The 23,122-nt window shown below is 45.8% G+C and overlaps 1 protein-coding gene across 3 annotated transcripts in view; it reads right to left on the bottom strand.

The window, feature by feature from the left end:
• Positions 1-19,299, bottom strand: part of NAV1 (neuron navigator 1) — a 206,624-nt gene extending 187,325 nt beyond the window's left edge. For 2 of the 3 annotated variants that reach the window (XM_083173161.1, XM_083173162.1), the window contains exon 1: positions 18,062-19,299. In XM_083173161.1, the coding sequence (XP_083029287.1) occupies positions 18,062-18,572 (511 nt within the window). In that variant the 5' untranslated portion in view covers positions 18,573-19,299. The remainder of the gene's footprint in view (positions 1-18,061) is intronic. The other variant, XM_083173163.1, reaches the window with a different exon arrangement.
• Between the last annotated feature and the right edge of the window lie 3,823 nt (positions 19,300-23,122).

The following is a 23,122-nucleotide window of genomic DNA, read 5'->3' as shown; positions in this document are numbered from 1 at the left end:
ATGGGCGACGTGATAATACACAAGTACCCCTGATTGTAATGGATCATACATATCGGCCCTTATTCTGGGTCACTCAGAAAGCCAAATTCCTTCTCAAATGGACAAAACCATGTACACTGCAGAGGGGGCATATGTAACAAGTGCATGAGGAATTATATTTGGGTGGGGTATTTTCCCTGCACAGAAACAAAATAACTCACCCAAACCTAATTCTCTCTGCACATGTTACATCTGCCCCAATTGCAGTGCACATTTGAGAAGGAATTTGCCTTTGCGAATGAACAAGAATAAGGGCCATCATGTCGGCAGATTTCCATTTAATTTGCAACCACTTTCTCAATAACCGTTCCTAGAAAAGTATTCTAATTAAAGTGAGCTAATTATAATTACCATGTAAGCTTACATTTTTTATAATGGTTTATGGTAATGTATAAAGAAACAATATTTTATATCTAAATCATACCATAAATTGATAATGACAGAACACATGTTTATGATGAGGAAATCATATACAGTGATCCTGCAATAGCAGATTATATATACTGTAATAGTATAAAGTGATATTAAGGTGCTCCAAATCAGAAAATGAGTAATATCACATTGGGGAAGAAATTAGGGAATCTGTGATCCATATTTAGAACAACAGAGCAAAACAAGATTCCACACAATCTCTTTAATTTATTTTTGGCAGTCATTCACAGAAGACACCCACTATATGAACAGAATAATAGAAGGTTCTTCTTTTTACAAAGCATAGAACATTTTCATTACACAGAACCTACAGTATGATAAATCCCATGCTACATGCAGCATATTGATGATATACTGATACATACTGTATATGTGCAATGTACTATGTGCTATGTGCTATATCTGCTGATGCTGGCAATCACGATGCTGCATTTTGTTATTTTTTGCTGATGTGCTAATACAATGAATATCTTGCAGTATATACAATAATGGAGATTACACATTTTAAGGCACAAAGCATGCCTATTTTACACACTGTTAAGTTTTTTTTCTTAGCCTGCAGCAGTGCAGTAACAAAGAGATTTTACTCAGGCATAAGCAGTGAGGTACCACTCCCACATATACAGCATTGGCACTGCACCTCTATCCTGCAGCTCACACTTCTGACCAGCCCACTTGCTCTCTCAACTCTCCCTATAGCTACATGCATCTATCAGAGTATTTTTGACTATACTCCATTGTGATCTGCATATTACTTTATTTTGAGTGTTGAATCTGCAAAACCTTTTCAGTTTTGAAGTTAAAAAGCCCTTCTATACTCTAATATACAAATGACCACATTAGTCCTTCTTAACCAGTCCTAGCGGTATACAGTCATTAGGTCGACACTATTAAGGTAACATACATTGGGATGACCTCGGAAGTTCGACTGGCCTTAGGTCAACACATGAAATGGTCAACATGCCTAAGGCCAACACGGTCAAAATTTTGACACGAGCATTAGGTTGACATTGGGATGGTCGACAATCAAAAACTCGACAGGGGTTTTTCAGGGGAGTTTTTTGAGCCGACATGTGCTGACAGGCGGTATTTCATGCTCTACCATCCACTAGGGTGTGGAGGGAGAATATAATAGTGTGCCGAGCGTAGCTGTGCACTTATACGGTTTCCACGTCGACTGTTGTCATTTGGGATAAAAACACTTGAAAAACCCATGTCAAACTTCCCAATGTTGACCTAAAGCTTGTGTCGAGTTTTTGACCCTGTCAACCTTAGGCATGTCAACCTTTTTCATGTTTTGACCTAAGGCCAGTCGACCTTTATTGATCGACCCAATGTATGTCGACCTTAATAGTGTCGTGTTGTCCTAGCATTTTGGCTTCATGCCTCATCTAATTTTACCAGATTTAACTATTTCCCAGCGTATCTGCAGCTGCTGAACACAATGGCTAAATGGGATCTCCCATGAGGATTATTTCCTACTTTAAAATGTAGAACAAACAGGATACATCAATATCACTGAGTGCACATGTCACCTACACATTGATCTAATGACCTTTTGGAGGTTGTTTGGTACAAAATAACATGAAGCATAACTAATGTTCTTCTATGGGGTATGGATCATAAGGTCGACCCAAGAAAGGTCTACACTCCTCAGGGACTGAAGGTTGACAGTGTCCTTATGTCAGCCGGCAGAAGGTCGTCAATGCATAAGGTCGACGTGTACCCTTCGGAGGCCATATGTGAAAATTTCTCTTTCAAATTGTTCTGCTGCAGCCGTCCCACACTCCGGTGGCCGCCGCTGAATAGGACTGACTGTCTCCGGCTGCTGTCGATTAAGAGGAATCTCTCGAGAACTACCCACCTCTCGCGAGAATTCCCCTGTACTTGACTCCAGGCAAATCCGCCGGACATGTGGGTGGGCCACTCAGACCGGTTCCCCACCCCTGCCCTAGTGGATGGTAGGGCATGAAATATCACCTGTTCTGGAACTATAGTGGGGAAAAAAATCAAAAAACCCTCGTCAACCTTCGGCATTGTCGACCTTCTGCTGTTCGACCTAAGGACACTGTCGACCTTCAGTCCCTGTCGACCTTCCGATGTCGATCTAAGGAGTGTCGACCTTTCTTGGGCCGACCCCTAACGACCGTAGTTGCGAACGGGATGGCGAACTAGCAGTTAGCCGTGCCTGCTCACACCCTGCATCCATGCATGTGCAGACGCTAAGCACCACTCCCCCGCAGGAACGCGTCTGACAGAGAGTTAAGGGCCCGGGCAACAAATTCTGGCCACCGCACCCCCCCTCTGCTGAGGCGGATGCAGTCAGAGGGTTGCGTTGTAGCTGTGCCGGAAGCCGCTTGGGATACACACACTCCAGAGTCCAGCAGCAGCTCAAACCCCGACCCACCCTCTCCCGCGGCCTGTGTACCTCTCAGCTCCTGAGCAGAGAAGCTGGTCGTCACCACCCTCTGGCCGGGAGTCAGCACCTGGAGCCACCGACCTCCTGCAGAAGCAGCTGCCATTAGCGCTCCATGCAGGCCACTAGCAGTATGTATGTATGTATGTATGTATGTAGTGTGTGCATCTATGCATGTTCTGTGTGTATGTGTTTGTTGTATGTGTGTATGATGTGTATGTGTTTGAGAGAGAGATGATGTGTGTGTGTGGGGCGGGCATCGCAGGTGGCAGCGGTAAGTAAAGGAGGGAGTGGCAGCCCTGGGTATGGTGAAATAAGATATGCAGAGAAAATGTTAAAGCAATATTCCTCTGACAGTTATGTACCATGTAAAAAATATATTATACAAAGTAGAGGTTGACTATGAATAATTATTCATTTTTATTACTTGCATTACGTTAAAGGAGGTTAGCTGATTTTTTCATGTAGTAAGTTCTCTTATATCAACTATCTTTTTTACTCCAAGTACTCCACACATGTTCTGTAAAGAAGGAAGAATGCATTGCACTCAGGAAACAGATGGTAATTTGGAGCCTTTACCAAGAATATCATGTGAGCAGGCTAATAAAGTTAAAGACAGAGGACTGATGCAGAGTTCAATGTAGAACCACATGCAGAGCTTGTTTTTCATGTTTTTACAGTATACACACATTAGAAATAAATCATATGCAACTATGGGCAATGTACAGTCGATCGCACTACCATTTAATTTAGCATTAGTGACTGAAGAGGCATTACTGGACTGTATCTTGGCTGTGAATGGGCTGGGGATGCGGTCATTTGGTCTACAGCATGATGGTCGACAGTCATTGTGTCGACACCATTAGGTCAACATGGGGAAAGGTCGACATGGTTCTAGGGCGAAAGGTCATTAGTTCGACAGGTTGTTAGTTCGACAGTGTCTAGGTCGAGTCAAAAAGGTTGACATGGGGTTTTTCACTGTTGCGTCTCACACACCCGCGCATCCCAGTTTCAGGACGGCGCCGCTGCGGGTCCCCCACTTCAGGGAGATGGGCAGGGATAGGGGGGACGGCAGGGTGGCGAGGGGCAACGGGGTAGGCGGCGAGCGGTGGAGCCAGCTCCGTAGTCACGGGGCGTGCGTGAGCGTCTCGTGCGCGCGCGCGCCCTGGCGAGAGCCCCTGCAAGGAAGAGGCCGGCTCCATCTGTATGTTCAGTATTCAACAAAGAGTGGCACACTGATACCACTTTTAAACTACTATCCGGGTCGGATCTGGGATTTGCTCCATTGAGACTGTGTTGCGAACCAGTAATATTCCCGGGCCATCACTACACTGCACACGGATGCAGGGGGCGGCGCTTGGAGATGACATCATCTATAAACATAATAATATATAATAATAAAGCATAATAAAGCATAATATTCCGCTGGTATAAAATTTGTTGATAAATTAGCTACAGAATATTTGTTTTCAGCCCCAGATTCTGGAAGCCTACTTGTATGATATTTTTTTTTTAAACAAACCATACCTATAAAGATTTCTGATTTTTAACTGCCAAAAGCGTATAATCAGGAAATGGAGTTGTCACAAGTGACATGGCTGAGATTTTTGGTTGATCTATGGTCTAGTTTGGAAGACAGGGGAAGTGGCCTAATATGTATCTTCCGAATGTTAGCAGCAGGGCCAGCTCTAGCCACTCAGCAGCTCCTGCAGTGCAGGGAGGCGCCGAGCTGAAGAGGCGCCGAGCTGCAGTGACTGCCACTCTGTGCAGGGAGGTGGTGTACACGGGACTGAGCACACCCTGTGGCGCTGGTGCGGGGGGAGTCGAGTGAACAGGCTGCACTTCCGGGAACTCGGACTCATGGACTTCGTCAGTGACTAAATGCTTGGGGCATGGCCTAACTGACGCAATTGGAGCTGGAGCAGGAGTGTGAGCTGAGATACGGACAGTGACGGGAATCGCTGTTTGAGCGTGTATGCCGGGCGAGTTCAGTGTACAGCAAGATCCTCTCTGTTCATGCATTGCCAGTGTGGATGAGTTTTATACCAAGTGGTTTTTAGTCCACCACTGAGGAAATTTATGGTACGCATGTGTTTTATTTAATACATTTTACTGGAAGATACTGCACTATTGGGCGCCCCTTGTTTTATGTTTTTGTAGAATATATATATATATCAATATATAAGCAGCGCTACTACTGTCGGTAAGTGTGGGCATTATGTATAAGCCGCACTACTACTGTGGGAATATGCAGAAGTACTCAGGGCATTACGTGTAGAATAATGTGTGTCATACTTGCCTACCCTCCCGGAATGGCCGGGAGGGTCCCCCAGGAAGGGGGGCAAGTCTCCCGCATTTCCCTACAGCCCCGGCTCCCCCTCTCCCCGCGGTCTAAAAACTATGACTTTCGCGGGTCCGCGGGCGGGGCTAAATGACGCAATTCGCGGCATTTCGCAGCATTTTTAGCCCCTCCCCCCAACCACAGACCCGCAAATAGAGGCTTCAGCCCGTCATGGGGGCTTGATGACATCACCCGTGCCCTGCCCCCAAAACAAAGCCTCTACCCGCTCCCTTTCACTCCTCTCCGGGCTTCTCCCGGAAAGGAGTATGCCAAAGTCGGCAAGTATGATGTGTGTCATATTGTGTAAGGGGCATCATGATGTATGGCATAATGTGTAATGGGCATTACAGTGTGCTGCATACTGTGTTAGGGGCATCAGGATGTGTAGCATAATATATAATGGGAATTACTGTGGGTGGATTAATGTGTAATAGGCATTACCGTGTGTAGCGTTATGTAGCGTTATGTGTTATGGGCATTACGGTGTTATTGGTACTTTTATACGGCCACACCCCTTCCCCATAAAGCCACACTCCTAAATTTTTGCAGCGCGCCTTAGGTGAGCACTCTACCAGTTTTTACTGTAGTGGTGGGGCAGTTACCAATTGCCAAAGGGCACCATAATGGCTACTTATAGAACTGGTGCTGTGTAATGTGAATAAGATTGTGCTACTGTATGGTGACATTTGGAATGGGGTACTATTGTGTGGCCATGCACTGTCCCTTTGTGAAGTATGAGAGGGCGCAAATATATAGCAGCTATGAAATAGACCCAAGGACCTGCTTATTAGGCCCAGTTTTCAACACAGAAGATGGCTTTACAAAACAGAGTAATGCTATTTAATTAATCCTCATCCCTATTTAGTGTAACATCCCTAATAGGAAGTAGCATTTCTACACAACTTAAAGTCTACTCCCCCTCATTTCTTTCTAAATAAAAAGACTATTGGCATACTACACCCAGTAAAAGGTTTTACTATGGTGAAAACTGAAATAACACTACTTATCCAGAAGTGGTACAGTATGTCAGGCTGCGCCAGACAATTATTTCAGAAATAATTTTGTAAGCTGTATTCCTAGGTGACTACTATAGTATATTAAAAACACTTTGAAAAAGATGTCCTACAGTACTTTGGGATACTCCTTTGTTGCACATTTTAGGCATATTAACCCTTTGCTGTATCTTGTGTTGCAACACTGCACAAATTTATTTATCTATTTAGTTTCTTATATAGCAGATTATGTTGCGCTTTACAATAGTAGACAGTGATAAAACAAAGTGGGTAACAACGGACAGACTTGGAGGTAGGAGGGCCCTGCTGCAAACTTACAATCTATAGGGACATAGGAGGGAAACACAAGGACAGGCCCAATAATAGCATAGCAGTCCCACCAAGTTACAAGTCCAGAAGGGAAGCTATATAACACATAAGTGCCTCAGAGGGTTATGCGTGTATGATTTAAATATGATAGGCTTGCCTGAAGAGGTGAGTTTTCAGGGAACACTTGAAAGTTTGGAGACTAGTGGAGAGTCTTATTGTACGTGGAAGGGCATTCCATAGGATGGGAGCAGTCCAATGAAAGTCCTGTAATAGTGAATGGGAGCTAGTGATCCGTGCACAAGAGAGACGCAGATCTTGTGTAGAGCAAAGTGGTCGAGATGGGAGATATTTTGTGATAAGTAAAGAGATATATGCTGGTGCAGTATGGTTAATAAATGACATAATAAACTAAGGGGGTGATTCTGGTTGACCTGCAAAGCTGTGAAATTCCCAGCTTATGGACCACCCTCTCTTATGTACGTCATATAGAACTAGCAAAACAGTCATTTTTTGCAAACATCCTTTACCCTGTCCACATAAATGCGCAAAGCGCAAAGTATGTCCCATTTTAATATATTTATTTATTTTTCTACCTCCTCAAGAGGAGCAAACACCAAAAAACAAACTCCTGGTGTAAATGGAAAATTTGATACTACCTAAGAAGAAAACTTCAATATGGTTCGGAGAACCGTCTTATCAGTATGAAAAAACAGAAATTAAGACTTGCAAGGCAAGGCCCCTAATTCTGAAACTCGCCTAGGCAAAGCCCTGGCTAAGAAAAAAAGGTAATTTTCCTCGAAAAAATATTACGAACAGCCGACCTTAAAGGCTCCCACTGTGGTTTTAGAAAAAACGACCATACCAGAACATGTCCCAAGGCACCCCCGGCTGCCTATATGGGGTCTGGAGTTCATATAACTCCCTGTAAAAAGGTCTGTACTTCTGGCCAGGAGCCACTCCATTCTGAAAGCATATGGATAATGCAGGTAGCTGTACCTCTAAGGACTGCAGACTAAACTCTGCTGCAACCCATACTGGAGAAAAACTCCAAAGGTCAAGAGACCTAGAACCTGGAAATGTGTACTTTTTGACGTACACACCACCTGACACAAATCATTCGAACAAAAAGGTGAATAAACTACCTATACGGCTTGCGAGCCCAAAATATGAGTTGGATAACAGCAACTGAGAAACCCTTCTTCCTTAAAAGGAGATGTCTTAAGAGCCAGGTCGTCTAAATTTTTGACGAGCTAGGACCAGGAGTAGAAAAAATCATTGACTGAATAAGTCTGGGCGACGAAGAAGAAGACGACACCCTTAGGTCATCTTCAACCTCAGTATAAAATACCCCGACCTCAAAGGCCAGTCCGGAGCAAAACAGTATGCCTTGCACCGCCTGTGTCCTCACTTCACTTAAGAATCTGAGTAACAATAGAAAAAACGGGGCAAATGCCTAGGCCAGAGTGAAACACCCTGGAACTATCATGGCAACCACTGTCTCCTCAGTCGGATTCGTGATCCGAGAGTAGAACCTGGAGACCTGACAATTTTGTTAGTATGCAATCCAGTCTGGGAGACCCCCAAAGAGACACTACTTACTTAAAGCTTTCTATGTAACATTCACTCTCCTCACAGCAGAACTGCCCTGTTGAGGACATCCGCTTCCACATTCTGGATCCACTGAAGGAACACCCCTGATAAATCTGGCATGTTCACCTCTTTTCCCTGAAAAATTTGCGAGACTATCCACATCTATACTATACTCATCCTGCCGTGAGTACTGCCTTCATGACTTAATTAAGCCAAAGCCGTGTCTTTGTCTGAATGTATTTGATAGATCTGTATTCTTTTCTCTGGACCACAGACCCTGAAGACTGAGGTGCAGAATCATCGCCTTCCCATGCCCTGAGACTGGCATTGGTCATGAGTGGAGAAACCTCTCCATTTTCTGAGACTCCAGATCTGTCCCTCAGATCAATAAGCTCCTTGTCTCCTGAAGCAGCAACAGAGTTCCCTGTTTCACGATTTTCGGGTTCCCTGACCAACATCAGAATGTTCCACGTAAAGGGCTTGAAAGAAAAACTCACCTACAGGCAAGTTTCCAAGGACGCTACCTCCTAACAGTTTTAAACCCTGCCAAATTTTTAGATTCGGCGAATGGAGAATCGACCGCACCAAATGGTGAAGTTTTTATTGTGTTGGACACCGTAAGGAACACACAATGAATATGTGTGTCCAAGGTCACACCAAACAACAGAAATTTCTGACAGGGTGTTAATTGAGAATCTGCACTCGGCAGCCAGGAGGGGAGAGAGATGAAGAATCAACATCCACCCCTTATCTCTCAGAAACTGTGCCACCATTGTCAGATGATCCTGCAACTATTTCTGCAGATTTGGCCTTGACCCAGAGGTCGTCCCATAAAGGAATAATCACAATTTATTTTGCCTGTGAGCTGATGTCATGACAGCCATCAATTTTGTGAGAACTCTCGTAACTGTGGCTAACCCCAAAGGTAGGGCCCCACACTGCAGATGAGTTTCTCCCATTGCGAAACTCAGAAAAAATTGATGACCACTGTCTACAGGCCCAAGTAAATAAGCGTCCTGGACGTCCACTGATGCTAGAAGCCCTTGAGGCTTTGTGCTTACAAGCACCAACCTCAAAGATTCCATCCTGAAGAGTCATCCACAGAAGTGTTCGTGCTGCCGATGTTTTGTGTCTGCGCATGTGCAGAGGCGTCTCTGCGCATGTGCGAGCGGGGCGTACGGCCAAATCCCGCATTAAATGTGAACACTCCGAACAGGGGGTGGAGAGAGGCGTGAAGGGCTATTTGGGCTCATTACCATATGCATACGCCCCGCGTTTCATGGGCGTTCCCATGCAAACGCTGGGCGTACGTATGGTAATGCGGCCGTGACGCACGTGTAGGGGGCGGACATATGACATCGCCGGATGTCAGCTGCCCGCCCAGATCCCTGCTTTTGCACGGAAAAATGTCCGTGTGGTCTGAGGTTGCAGGAGCTGGTGGACCACTCGGTCCTGCATTCGATGGTCTGCGACCATCGAATGATGGGGGAGGTTCCCTGAGATGGAGGAGGCGTATTCCGTGAAAAATACACGTGCGGTCCGTTCGGCCAGCTTCTTACCGCGTACGGACGGAGTTGGCGATCCGTATGGAAGGCGGGGTTTCGCACGCACGGTCCTGGCCGCATATTCGGATCCGGCCGCACCGATCAGAATAAGGGCCTAAGTACTTGAGTTAGGCAATAAGGGGTGCATTTAGATAAAGAAAAGGATTAAAATACCGAAATCTACCTAGAATTTGCATGCCAGGTCCTGTGTGCCATGATATTGATAACAACCAGCTTATTTTATAGATAAAGTAGATGCTTTGGCAGATTTCTATTTTAAGGTAAATCTTAGCAATCAATTTCCATGTAGTAAATCATATATTTTATAAACATAAAGTAAATACAATAATAATCCTTAATAATGATAATCCTTTAATTATATGTCAACCCTTTTCATTGGTTACTAGCAGTGAGAAGTATAAAAGGGCAAACGGAAATCAAAACTCTCATTTATAGCCTCACCACACTGAATAGGCCCAATCTCCTCTGATTTTTGGCAGCTTAAGGCCCATACACACTGCCATTTTGAGCGATTTTCGGCTGAAAATCGCCCAGTGTGCATGCCCCAGAGATTGCCGACTAGCGATGATGCGTGCTCCCGCATCATCGCTAGTAAAGTGGTTCATCTGCTGGTTTTCATCCATCATCGCCATGTGTGAATGCTGCCCGGGCTGAAAGATTAACCACTTTCAGCCCGGTGGACCGCCCCGCTGCCTCCCCCCACCCCCGCCCCCACACCTGTCATACCAAGCTGGTCCGCAGCGCGTCGCTCCTGTTATCTTCTCTCCGGCTGTTGCTGCTGTCCCTGCTCCCCGGTGACTCGCCCCGCCCCCCGCCCTGCTCAACACAGGAGCAGACAGCACTGCTCCCTGACACACAGTGGCCACCAATATGTATAATTTTCTCCCACTGCCACCAATATATTAATTTAAATGCATCAGCAATATATATATATATATATATATATATATAACATATTTATATATATAAAAATAAATGTATATATATAAAATATATATATATTATATATAAAATATACCTGCTGCCGCATTGCTCCATGGAGGAATTATGCAGCCGCGGCCGCATCGCTCCGAGGAAGGGAAGGGGCTGGCGGGTGATGCGGTCGGCGCTGCATGGCTCCAGTGGGGGGTGGAGAGGCCTGCGGGTGATGTGGTGAGGTCTGCCGCGTCACTCCACGGGGGTGGTGGGTGATGTGGCGTCGGCTGCGTCACTCCGGGGGCGCGCGGGGGGGAGTTGCGTCCCCCCGTCTAGTCCTCGCATGCCATTTAAATAAATACATAGGTGGGCAGTTTGAATTTCAATAAATATACAATGGTGGCAGTCCCTTGACGGCGGCGCTGCGGGTCGGGCGAGGGGCATTGGGGGAGGCAGCGGAGAAAGCTCCGTAGCCACGGGGCGTATGCAGGCGTCTCGTGGGCGCACGCCCCTGGCGAGAGCCAGCCGGTGGCGGGGGCTGGCGATAGAATAGCCAGCCCCTGCAAGAAAGAGGCCGGCTCCATCTGTATGGAACCCTTGGAATTCAAACCCATCCCATTTATAATGAAAGATTTTCAGCAAAGTTTTTCGCCTCCTGAAAATCTCTCGCTCTTTGGGGAAAATAGCTCAGTGTGTACGCACTACTTTGGTGAAAGATATATCTATCACAGATTTTGGCAAAGTCTTTTGAAATGAAAATCTTTTCAAGTGTGTATGTGCCATTAGCAATGGTGGGCCTGGTTAGTATTTGGATGAGATACAACCTGGAAATACCAGGCGCGGAAGGGCTTTTTACATTACCAATAAATGCTTTTTTCTTTTTTTTCTCTCCAGCCAACTTATTTGTAAACTTTTTCATTAGTTTCCTAGCAGTGAGATGTAGAAGAGGGCAAATTTTACATACAGTATTTACAGAAGGTGAGGCAGTTCAGTCATTCACTTTAATCCTTAGGTCATTGGAGCATATATATATATATATATATATATATATATATATATATATATATATATATATGGGTCGCATCTGTGAAGTCCTCAATGAGAACACCTATTGGTGTTGGATCTTCTTGCTGTTTGTAAAATTATCTTCTGGATTGTAAAATTGTTTTCTTAATTGAATATCTATGTATTAATGTGTTGAATAAAACCATTTTTTTTTAACATTGTGTAAATTGAGGTGAATAGTATATAGGGCACACATCTATCCCTCTTTTTGTTTTATATATATATATATATATATATATATATATATATATATATATATATATATATATATATATATATATATATATAGCAAACGGGCAGGATGGCACTCCCAAGATTTCAACGATGTATATAAAGAAATAACAGTCAAACACCAATAGCTTGTGTCAACGTTTCGGGCTGAGCCCTTTATCAAGACATGGCAAGTGAATAAAACAGTACTTACATTTATAGGCAAAAAAAAGGGGGGAAAAAAGACAAGAACTCGTGCAGCCAACACCAACGCAGCCCCGGCGAGTAGTCAGTGACGTCAGAGGGCGCACTAGACTGCTAATCGGGGTCACCAGGGGGTGTGTCTGGAACACCCGGAGTGTGGGAGTCATGGCAACACAGACGCTAAACGACGCGACTGTGAATGGCCAGGGGACGGGCAGGGGCCAGGACGCCAACTGCCCAGTGCGAGAACATGACTAACTAAGGCGGCTGAGCACTAGTGGGCAGAAAGCAAACAAATGACCATGGATTGTTGCTGGAGGCTGCAGCGAGTATTACAATATGCATGACATATGATGAGCATGTATAGCGCTGAACATACAGTCAATAATGAGAGGGTTCAAAACATGGTAAAATCTGCAGCAACAACAAACATAATCAAGAAGCAGGTGTAGACGGCAAATGGCAAATGCAGGCAAAAGGTCCGTGAGAAAGGCGTATCAAGAATGGCAAAGCCTGGGGGAAATATGACAGGACAGGTAGGAACCACTGGACAAGGCAAAAGGCAGGAGAGAAGGAAAGTAGAGACAGTGGGAAGACGACGTAGACTGCCTGTGATAAAGGCGCTAAAAACAAGACGGACTAAGAGTGTGGAAAGGGAGTAAAGGGACAAACAGAGAGGGTGAGCTGGCGTGTGCGAAACGGGGGACGGAAGCTGCGGGGCAACCACGACTAGACATGTGGCAGGGTGTGTAGAGTAACCGCGGTGCGCATAAGCAAGGACCGGACTAAGGCTGTGTTAAAAATACAGTGAGGGGGGTCTAAGCAGGGGGGACGTGAACCGAGGGGACCTAAACAGAGGGTAACACCAAAAGAGGGAGGTGAAAGGGAGACCATGTAGGCTGGAAATGTCAGCGCGATGGGTGGGAAACTGGCTGGACGGGTGAGTGAATCTACAAGTGTCTGGTGCCTAGACGGAGTGCCGGCTAAGTTAAAAAGCTGTGGGAGACTACAGGTGAAAGGGGGAGAAGACGGACGGGAAGAAGGCGGACAGAGAAAGGGGGAAACAAAGGAGTACAGAGCCTGTAACTAACAGCGGGGGGGACGGGGCAAGGCAGATCACAAAAAGCAGGCAAATGGCATCATTTCATTAAGTCCATGTGGTTGTACAGTATCCAAAAGGTGAATCCATTTGGCTTCAAGTCTGAGTAAGGTGCGACCCCTATCACCTCCTCTTTGGCTCTCTGGAACCCAGTCAATGATCTTGTACCTTAGGCTAGGGAGGCTGTGTTGCAATGTCTTCCAATGCCTCGCAACGGGCTGGTCTGAACCCTTCGTGCCCAGGGCGGCCCTTATGCTGGATTTATGCATGGCAATGCGCTCTTTTAACTGACGAATAGTCTTACCAACGTACAGGAGGCCACATGGGCACTTAATGTAATAGACAATGTAACGGCTACTGCAGGTCAAGGGGTAGCGGATCTTGAATTTGGAGCCAGTTCTTGGGTGAACGAAATAGTCACCTGTTTCTAGTCCGTTACAAGTGACACAGTTTAGACAGCGGAAATTGCCGTTTTTTCTGCGAAGAAAGGTCTGTGCTGGGGCATCTTTGTGGCTGGAAATATCGTTATGTACAATGAAGTCTTTAATGTTTTTGCTCCTTTTGAATGCCGGCATGATGGTACAGTCTTTAAGAGCCTTCAGTTTGGGGTCCATTGTGATGATGGGCCATATTCTTCTGGCAGCTTTGACAATCACATGGCTGGCAGTTGAGTAGCATTGTGGCCAAACGATACGGTTGGAAGTGGCAGTCACTGGTTTGGGGGTGAGTAAAGACTCACGATGCAATAACAGGACTCGGTCTCTGGTAGTACGGAGTAGTTTCAGAGGGTAGCCTCTGGCCAGGTATTTGTTGGACATCAAGTCAATTTCGTTCACAGCGTCTAGATGTTCTGAGCATATCCGTCTAGCTCTAATGAATTGCGAGTAGGGGAAGGACCATTTAGCCGCTGGAGGGTGAAAGCTGCTACCCAGTAAGGCTGTGTTGCGGTCCGTGGGTTTATGATGAACCTTGGTGATAAGTCTTAGGTCGTCAGTTTGGGAGATGTTCACATCTAGGAAGTTGATCTCAGTGAAGCTGCAGGTGTGAGTGAACTTGATGTGCTCATCTGCTTGATTGATCTGTTGCATTAGAAGAAGGAAATTCTCCTGCGTGTCATCCCAAAACATGATGATGTCGTCGATGTAACGAAAGTAGGTTTTGATTTTGTCAGCAGTTTCTGGTCTAGAGAAAAATAAGTCTTTTTCAGTCTCAAACATGAAGATGTTAGCTAGACTTGGGGCCACACATGATCCCACTTGTAACGGACTAGAAACAGGTGACTATTTCGTTCACCCAAGAACTGGCTCCAAATTCAAGATCCGCTACCCCTTGACCTGCAGTAGCCGTTACATTGTCTATTACATTAAGTGCCCATGTGGCCTCCTGTACGTTGGTAAGACTATTCGTCAGTTAAAAGAGCGCATTGCCATGCATAAATCCAGCATAAGGGCCGCCCTGGGCACGAAGGGTTCAGACCAGCCCGTTGCGAGGCATTGGAAGACATTGCAACACAGCCTCCCTAGCCTAAGGTACAAGATCATTGACTGGGTTCCAGAGAGCCAAAGAGGAGGTGATAGGGGTCGCACCTTACTCAGACTTGAAGCCAAATGGATTCACCTTTTGGATACTGTACAACCACATGGACTTAATGAAATGATGCCATTTGCCTGCTTTTTGTGATCTGCCTTGCCCCGTCCCCCCCGCTGTTAGTTTCAGGCTCTGTACTCCTTTGTTTCCCCCTTTCTCTGTCCGCCTTCTTCCCGTCCGTCTTCTCCCCCTTTCACCTGTAGTCTCCCACAGCTTTTTAACTTAGCCGGCACTCCGTCTAGGCACCAGACACTTGTAGATTCACTCACCCGTCCAGCCAGTTTCCCACCCATCGCGCTGACATTTCCAGCCTACATGGTCTCCCTTTCACCTCCCTCTTTTGGTGTTACCCTCTGTTTAGGTCCCCTCGGTTCACGTCCCCCCTGCTTAGACCCCCCTCACTGTATTTTTAACACAGCCTTAGTCCGGTCCTTGCTTATGCGCACCGCGGTTACTCTACACACCCTGCCACATGTCTAGTCGTGGTTGCCCCGCAGCTTCCGTCCCCCGTTTCGCACACGCCAGCTCACCCTCTCTGTTTGTCCCTTTACTCCCTTTCCACACTCTTAGTCCGTCTTGTTTTTAGCGCCTTTATCACAGGCAGTCTACGTCGTCTTCCCACTGTCTCTACTTTCCTTCTCTCCTGCCTTTTGCCTTGTCCAGTGGTTCCTACCTGTCCTGTCATATTTCCCCCAGGCTTTGCCATTCTTGATACGCCTTTCTCACGGACCTTTTGCCTGCATTTGCCATTTGCCGTCTACACCTGCTTCTTGATTATGTTTGTTGTTGCTGCAGATTTTACCATGTTTTGAACCCTCTCATTATTGACTGTATGTTCAGCGCTATACATGCTCATCATATGTCATGCATATTGTAATACTCGCTGCAGCCTCCAGCAACAATCCATGGTCATTTGTTTGCTTTCTGCCCACTAGTGCTCAGCCGCCTTAGTTAGTCATGTTCTCGCACTGGGCAGTTGGCGTCCTGGCCCCTGCCCGTCCCCTGGCCATTCACAGTCGCGTCGTTTAGCGTCTGTGTTGCCATGACTCCCACACTCCGGGTGTTCCAGACACACCCCCTGGTGACCCCGATTAGCAGTCTAGTGCGCCCTCTGACGTCACTGACTACTCGCCGGGGCTGCGTTGGTGTTGGCTGCACGAGTTCTTGTCTTTTTTCCCCCCTTTTTTTTGCCTATAAATGTAAGTACTGTTTTATTCACTTGCCATGTCTTGATAAAGGGCTCAGCCCGAAACGTTGACACAAGCTATTGGTGTTTGACTGTTATTTCTTTATATACATCGTTGAAATCTTGGGAGTGCCATCCTGCCCGTTTGCTACATTTTGTCCTTATTTGGATTGGAAAGGCAACCCAAGTCGCTGTTGATCCTCGTTACAGAGTGCCGGGACCCATTTGACTATATATATATATATATATAAACTATTTTGTAGTAGGATGAAAGAAGAACTGGTTCATTTGTAGCCATTTCGATTAGTCAAGCAAAACTGATCATCTTAATCTACACGGGTAGATGCTGAAGCTTTCTGAGCAATGCTAGATCGCTCGGAACGCTTCAGCAAGATGCTGTGTGCTGAGCGATCTGTTGGGGCCAGTGTGCTCAGCAGAGAACACTGGCCCTAAAAGTTCACTCAGCACACAGCATGCTGGATATTAATCGGCAAGCAACTGCGACACGTGGGGCCATGCATCACTATGGCCCCTACTCACGTAGCGACCTAGGAGCATTTTCTAAGCCAGACATGGCCAAACTGTAGCCCTCCAGCTGTTGTGAAACTACACATCCCAGCATGCCTTGCCACAGTTTTAGCGTTCCCTAATAGCAAAACTGTGACAAGGCCTGATGGGACTTGTAGTTTCACAACAGCTGGAGGGCCATAGTTTGGACATGCCTGTTCTAAGCAATTTAGTGAGATCGCTTAGAAAATGTGCTGGAATCGGTACGTGTGTACTAGGCCCCATTAGCTTTGCCGTATGAACGCATCCAGGGAAAGAACTCTAGGGCCAAAAATCTATTTTTTACTTTGATTCTTAAACAAACAATACAATGTACAATCTAAATTAACAATTCTTCAGAAGGAGAGAACTTAATCTTTAAAAAGAGGTCTTGGCACCAAAAAACACCTTCTAGAAATTATATATATATATTAACTTTGTGAGAGTAAAAAGGGTTCCAGGAAGAAACCCATGCAAAAGAGCTAAAACCCCCATACAGATAAGGAATTGTTGGGAATCAAACCCAAAACCCCAGTGCTGTAAGGAGGCAATACTTATGACTATGCCACCATGCTGCCTAGTTAATATCCATATCCAATAGATACAGTGAACATTACAATCCCCAAAAATAATTTTAGCAGAACTACACAGCTCTGAATTGCAGAATTACTATGGACAATTTGTAATTTTATTCACACCTATGTATTTGATGATTTTAAGTTAATGCACACACAACATATAAAAAATTCATGATTCCTGTTCCACTTGTAATGTATTTATGAAATGTCCAGTCATTTAAATGTATGGCTAATGACTATAGAAGTAGTATGCAGCTTTGGAAAAAAGAACAAGGCAGTATCTGATACGGTCAATGGGAAGATTGGAATGGTGCCGAAGAAATAAATGCTTTGTATTTTTCAAATAGTTTTAGCATAGTTTTGATGCATTCCAATGCATTTTGCACAAAAGGAAATCTCAAAGCAAGCACATGGGCACTAGCACATGTTCACTTCTACCCAAGTCATTCAAAGGACATCTACAATCTGAATATATACAAAAAAGCACAAACCTACAACTAAACATAACTGTTTCATTTGATGGCAGCAATTCATGCAATATAGACATTTTTAAAACTTTCTTGCATCCACCAAACAATAAGCTAAACTTACTGAGGTACAAAGCCAGTATTTTGATTTGGACAATAAGAGGCCTTTAGGAATTCCCTACAGTTCCTGATTTGACCATAAAACAGTGATTTCTCAAATGAGACTCCAAAAATGATATCAATCAGATGCTATGGGGTTGGCTCCGATTATTTAATAGCTGCAACAAAATGGTACCCTTCTCATCCTTAAATTACTGAGCTAAAGGAAATCAAAATAAAGGCAAAATATGCAAGTCCTTGAAATGCATTGACCATATAAAATAACCAAAGGTAAATATGGGGAACCAATTTCCAATAATTAGCTTTTTGTCCAAACTAGAACAATTCCATCAATCTAGAGACATTAATGAATATATTGCCCTAATCATTTTTTACATACCCAACATCTGGCTGAAGAGCAGCTGCTCCAAATCACCTAGGACAGTCACCACTAACTCAGGGTCCACCTTGAGAAAGGTCTTCTTGTCATCAGAAGGTTCTTTTGCAGAATCTTCGGTTGAAGAAACAGCAGGAGTTGATTCTGAAGCTTTACTGAGCGGCTTAACTTCAGCATATGGACCACGGGGAATACGGCTAGGTGTTCGGGGTTGAAGAAGAGAGTGTTCAGAGCGGGACAATGCCCTAGACATAGCGGGGGATGCTGGGGCAGTATTATGGTTTCTGGATGGAGTCACTGCAGATAGATCATCACACCAGTCAGGTCCACAGAGACGAAGTTTCTTCTCAGCATCCGTCAAAACAGAAAGATTGGTGAGAGAACGCTGGCGACGAAGAGGTGCTCCAGGTAGACGAGATTCCTGGACTGTAGTTGTGGGGCCGCGAAAAACACGCAGCTCCGCAGAGCGGCCAGGGCCCACCCCTGAGGGGGGCTTCACCTTCCTCTGCATCATTACACCTCCCCTCCCTGGAGCAAGAGGGAGCAGGGGAGGGGGAAAGGTTATAATAGAGGCATAAATATTGAGGATATACTATATATAGCAAGAAAAATAAGACATGAGGTGGAAATAAAATAGAAGAAAATTTATAGAATGGCAAAGGAGAGAATTATGATAAGAGGAGCAATACAGCTAATGCAACAGAGATGTCAGAGAAAATGAGGCAGACAAAAGAAGGAAGGGAGAAATGACTGCTGTGCGCCAGCATAGCAATCATTTCCAGCAAAGAATGAGAGAGTGAAGGAGGCAGTGTAATATGGAGGGATGGAAGAGCAGGGTGAAAGGGAGAAGGTAGAGAAATTTGATGCAATTAGATTACAAGCGAATCTAGGACAAACGGGAACGTGATTACAAAAAAAAAGCCGCAATTACTAATGAACAAAAAATCCTGTTAAAAATTAGTATAATTAAAACAAAAAACCAGGGTCCGTGCGATGATGTCTCCGCTCCCCGTCACATAGGCACCGAAGAGACTGAGCACCCACTCGCTGGTCCTAGCGGTGCTGGAACAGTCACAGGGCACTCCCTCTGCTTTCTGCTTCCTCTACCTCCCGGAGGATGCTGTTGGTGCTGAGAGTGAGAGAGGGAGGTTGGAGGAGGGAGGAGGAAGCGACAGAATGGAAGGAGGAGGGAGATAGAGACAGACGGAGAAGGAGGAGAGATAGTAGACTGCAAAAAGGAGATGTAAGAAACGAGATGTGAAGGTGGGAGAGAAATGGAAGCTGCTGGGAACTTGGTAAGAGGAACAGGAGACAGCCGGAGAGACACACCGAGGAAACAATAAGATGAGACGAGAGAAGGAAGCGGCCACATGAGCTCGTAAAATACTGCATACAGCCGATTACGCAAATCTCAATTGTGTATTTCATTACATTATTTAATGTCTGTGCCGTGCATAGTACAGACTGCTTCCGTATTATACATACGTAACATCCTTCTCTGTACATAACGTGGGAATATGATGCGGTCTGTGGGAATGGGGATTCATGGGGTATATCAGCTTGTGGAACAATCATATCGCTCCTGCTCCTCAATTGTGTAATGTGACATACACTATATAGTGCAGATCTGCACTATAAAGTGTTGCCAGCCCTCTCTATCTGGCTGCCGATATGTATCGGCAGCGCATCGGGTTCGCAAGCCCTAAAAAAGCATGTGATTTGGCTTCCAATGTTCCCTATATCGGGACACACGGGATAACCCCCGCAGCACATCGCCGGCACTCGCAGTGATAATAATCGCATATGCGATTATTAACGCAAAAGCGATGGCCGGCGTTGTGCAGCGGGTCCCCCCTCCCTCCCTGAACACTTACCCGGCTGTGTGAGGGCTCCTTTTCCTCCTTCCTGCACCCGGAAGCTGTGCAGGGAGGAGGAGATCAATGGTCCGGGCAGCACAGCAGGAGGCTGCCCGGAAACAGGTGAGGGAGGGCATCGCGGATCGGTGGAGGACACAAAAGGAAGTCCATAGGCTTCCAAGGGGTTACGCCATATAGAACTGGGGTAACCGCCCCCAAAACTGAATGTTTTCGTCATTTTTAGTTTGGAGAATCTTGCCCATTCTCTAATAACTCCGGCTGCACATCGCCAGCACTCGCAGTGTTAATAATCGCTTATTTATTTATTACCAGTTTCTTATATAGCGCACGCATATTCTGCAGCGCTGTACAGAGTATAGTTGAACATTCACATCAGTCCCTGCCCCAGTGGAGCTTACAATCTATATTCCCGACCACACGTACACACACAGACATTCTAGGGTTCATTTTTGTTGGGAGCCAATTAAACTACCAGTATATTTTTAAATTGTGGGAGGAAACCGAAGTACCCGGAGGAAACCCACGCAAGTACGTGGAGAATATACAAACTCTGCACAGTTAGAGCCATGGTGGGAATAGAACCCATGACCTCAGTGCTGTGAGGCAGTAATGCTAACCATTACACCATCTGTACTGCATATGCGGTTATGAATGCAAAAGCGATGGCTGGCAATGTGCAGCGGGTCCCCCCTCCCTCCCTGAACCCTTACCCTGCTGTGTAAGGGCTCCGTTTCCTCCTCCCTGCACCCGGAGGGAGGAGGAGGTCACTGTTCCAGGCAGCACAGCAGGAGGCTGCCTGAACACAAGTGAGGGGGTGCGGCATGGATCGGTGGGGGACGCGAAGAGATGTCCATAGGCTTCCATGGGGTTACGCCATCTAGAACTGGGGTAAAGCCCTGCAGCAAAGCCGCGGCGGTGGGGCTTTGCTGCAAATGGGGCATCACGGATGGTGTAATGGTTAGCATTACTGCCTCACAGCACTGAGGTTATGGGTTCAATACCCACCATGGCACTAACTGTGCAGAGTTTGTATATTATCCCCGTTTTTGCGTGGGTTTACTCCGGGTACTCCGGTTTCCTCCCACAATCCAAAAATATACTGGTAGGTCAATTGGCTTCCAACAAAATTAACCCTAGAATGTCTGTGTGTGTGTGTGTACATGTGCTAGGAAATAGAGATTGTAAGCTCCACTGGGGCAGGGACTGATGTGAACGTTCAACTATACGTAAAGCGCTGCGTAATATGTATGCGCTATATAAGAAGCTGTTAATAAATAATAAATAAATATGAAAATGCGGTAAAAAACCCCAAAACAGGGTTTTTATGGCATTTTTAGATTGGTGAATCTCGCCCACAATGTGATTGTAGCCCTATTTCTAAGCGATCCGACTAGAAATTAAGTATGGATCACTCTGCGTGTAAGCACTCCAGCAAGGGAGATGTGCGGCCCATGCATGCGGTATAAGGTTCCCCACAACACGATATTGGTGCGAGGAGGGCCGGCTTCAAGTACATACCTACTTGCTGATGCTGGGGATGTTAGGGAGCAACAGCGGGGTACTACCTTTGTTAGTGAGGACTCCCTCATCCAAACATGTTCAGATCAGGGCTGCCTACCCTCCCGGAATGGCCGGGATTGTCCTGGAAATCGGGTCCCCCTCCCGGCCCCCCGGAAAGGACAGCAACTCTCCCGCATTGTCCTACATCTCCAGCGGACCGCCCGCGCGGGGGGGGGGGGTGTGTCCTTGGGTCAAATGAACCCCGCTCATGCAATGCATAAAATACTGGCATTGCACGGGGGCGTGGCTAAATGAAGCGATCACTCATGCCATGCCGCTAAACGGGACACCGCGACCATGGCTCGGCCCCTTTTTCCTACCATATTTGGCCCTGCCATACTGAGCTGGCTGCCCTCTCCCGGAGGGGGCAGCCAGAAAGTCGGCAACCATGGTTCAGATGAGGGAGGTGGTCATTAATGACGCGCGGGAGTGTGCATCTTAACGAAATGGAGTGCACACACTATGCGATATTGTAAACAATAATAGAAAGATAATTGGGTGCAATATCTATAAACTATATATACACATACTGTATAGACACAGTTAATACACACACACACACACACACACACACACTGGATCACCTCTTAATTGGAGTTGCAGCTCCCAATAGTAACTTGGACGATTGTTGGGTAGAGCTTAATACATTTAATAAGAGAGGGCAAATCCAATTATAATAAATATACAGGGTTTATTAAGCATATATTGCTATAAATTTGGTTAAAAATAACATATAACATATGCACAGGCGTGCGCAGCCCATTTTAATAGGGGGTGCACCATTGGTGGGGCGTGTTTATCAACGCCTACTGGGTGTGTCTATCACCGCTTACTGGGCATCAATGGAAACTAAATAAGTAGTGACTGAAGGGGCACGGCAAATATTTACACTGTAATGCCCTTTACACATTATGCCACACTCCGTAATGTCCATTGCACATTATGTCACACTCCATAATGCCAATTGCACATTACATTAAGCACCATAATGCCCATGAGACATAATGCCACACACCTTAATGCTCATTACATATTATGTCAGACATCATAATGCCCATTATACTACACACCATAATGCCCATTAAAAGGTATACCACACCATTATGCCTCTTACACATTATGCCACACTCCATAATGCCCATTACAGATTATACCAAACAACATAATTCCCCTTACACACCATAATGCCCATTATAAGTTATGCCACTCCATCACGTTATACGACATACCGCAATGCCTTGTACATATTATGCCACATAAGTGCCACTTACCAACATGCTCATTGCCGGGGTTACATGCTCATTGCCAGAGTTCTTGCACACCAGGGGATACATGCTTTTTTGTCAGAGATTTCTTGCTTAGTGCAAGGGGTTTCAATCTTGTTGCTAAGGGGGAGTTACATGCTCATTGTCAGGGGGGAGTTAGATGCTCATTGCCAAGAGGACTTATAGTTTGTTGCCGGGGAAGGGGGGGGGATTTACATGCTTGTTGCCAAGGGGACTTGCATGCTTGTTGCCTAGGGGAGAGTTTCATGCTCATTGCTAAGGGGACTTACATGCTCATTCCCAAGGGGACCTACATGCTCATTGCAAAGGGGACCTACATACTCATTGCAAAGGGGACCTAC

The sequence above is a fragment of the Crinia signifera genome, chromosome 2 (assembly GCF_055691185.1).
Source record: "Crinia signifera chromosome 2, ASM5569118v1, whole genome shotgun sequence".
Taxonomy (NCBI): Eukaryota; Metazoa; Chordata; class Amphibia; order Anura; family Myobatrachidae; genus Crinia; species Crinia signifera.
This window is presented reverse-complemented; position numbering and strand designations above follow the sequence as displayed.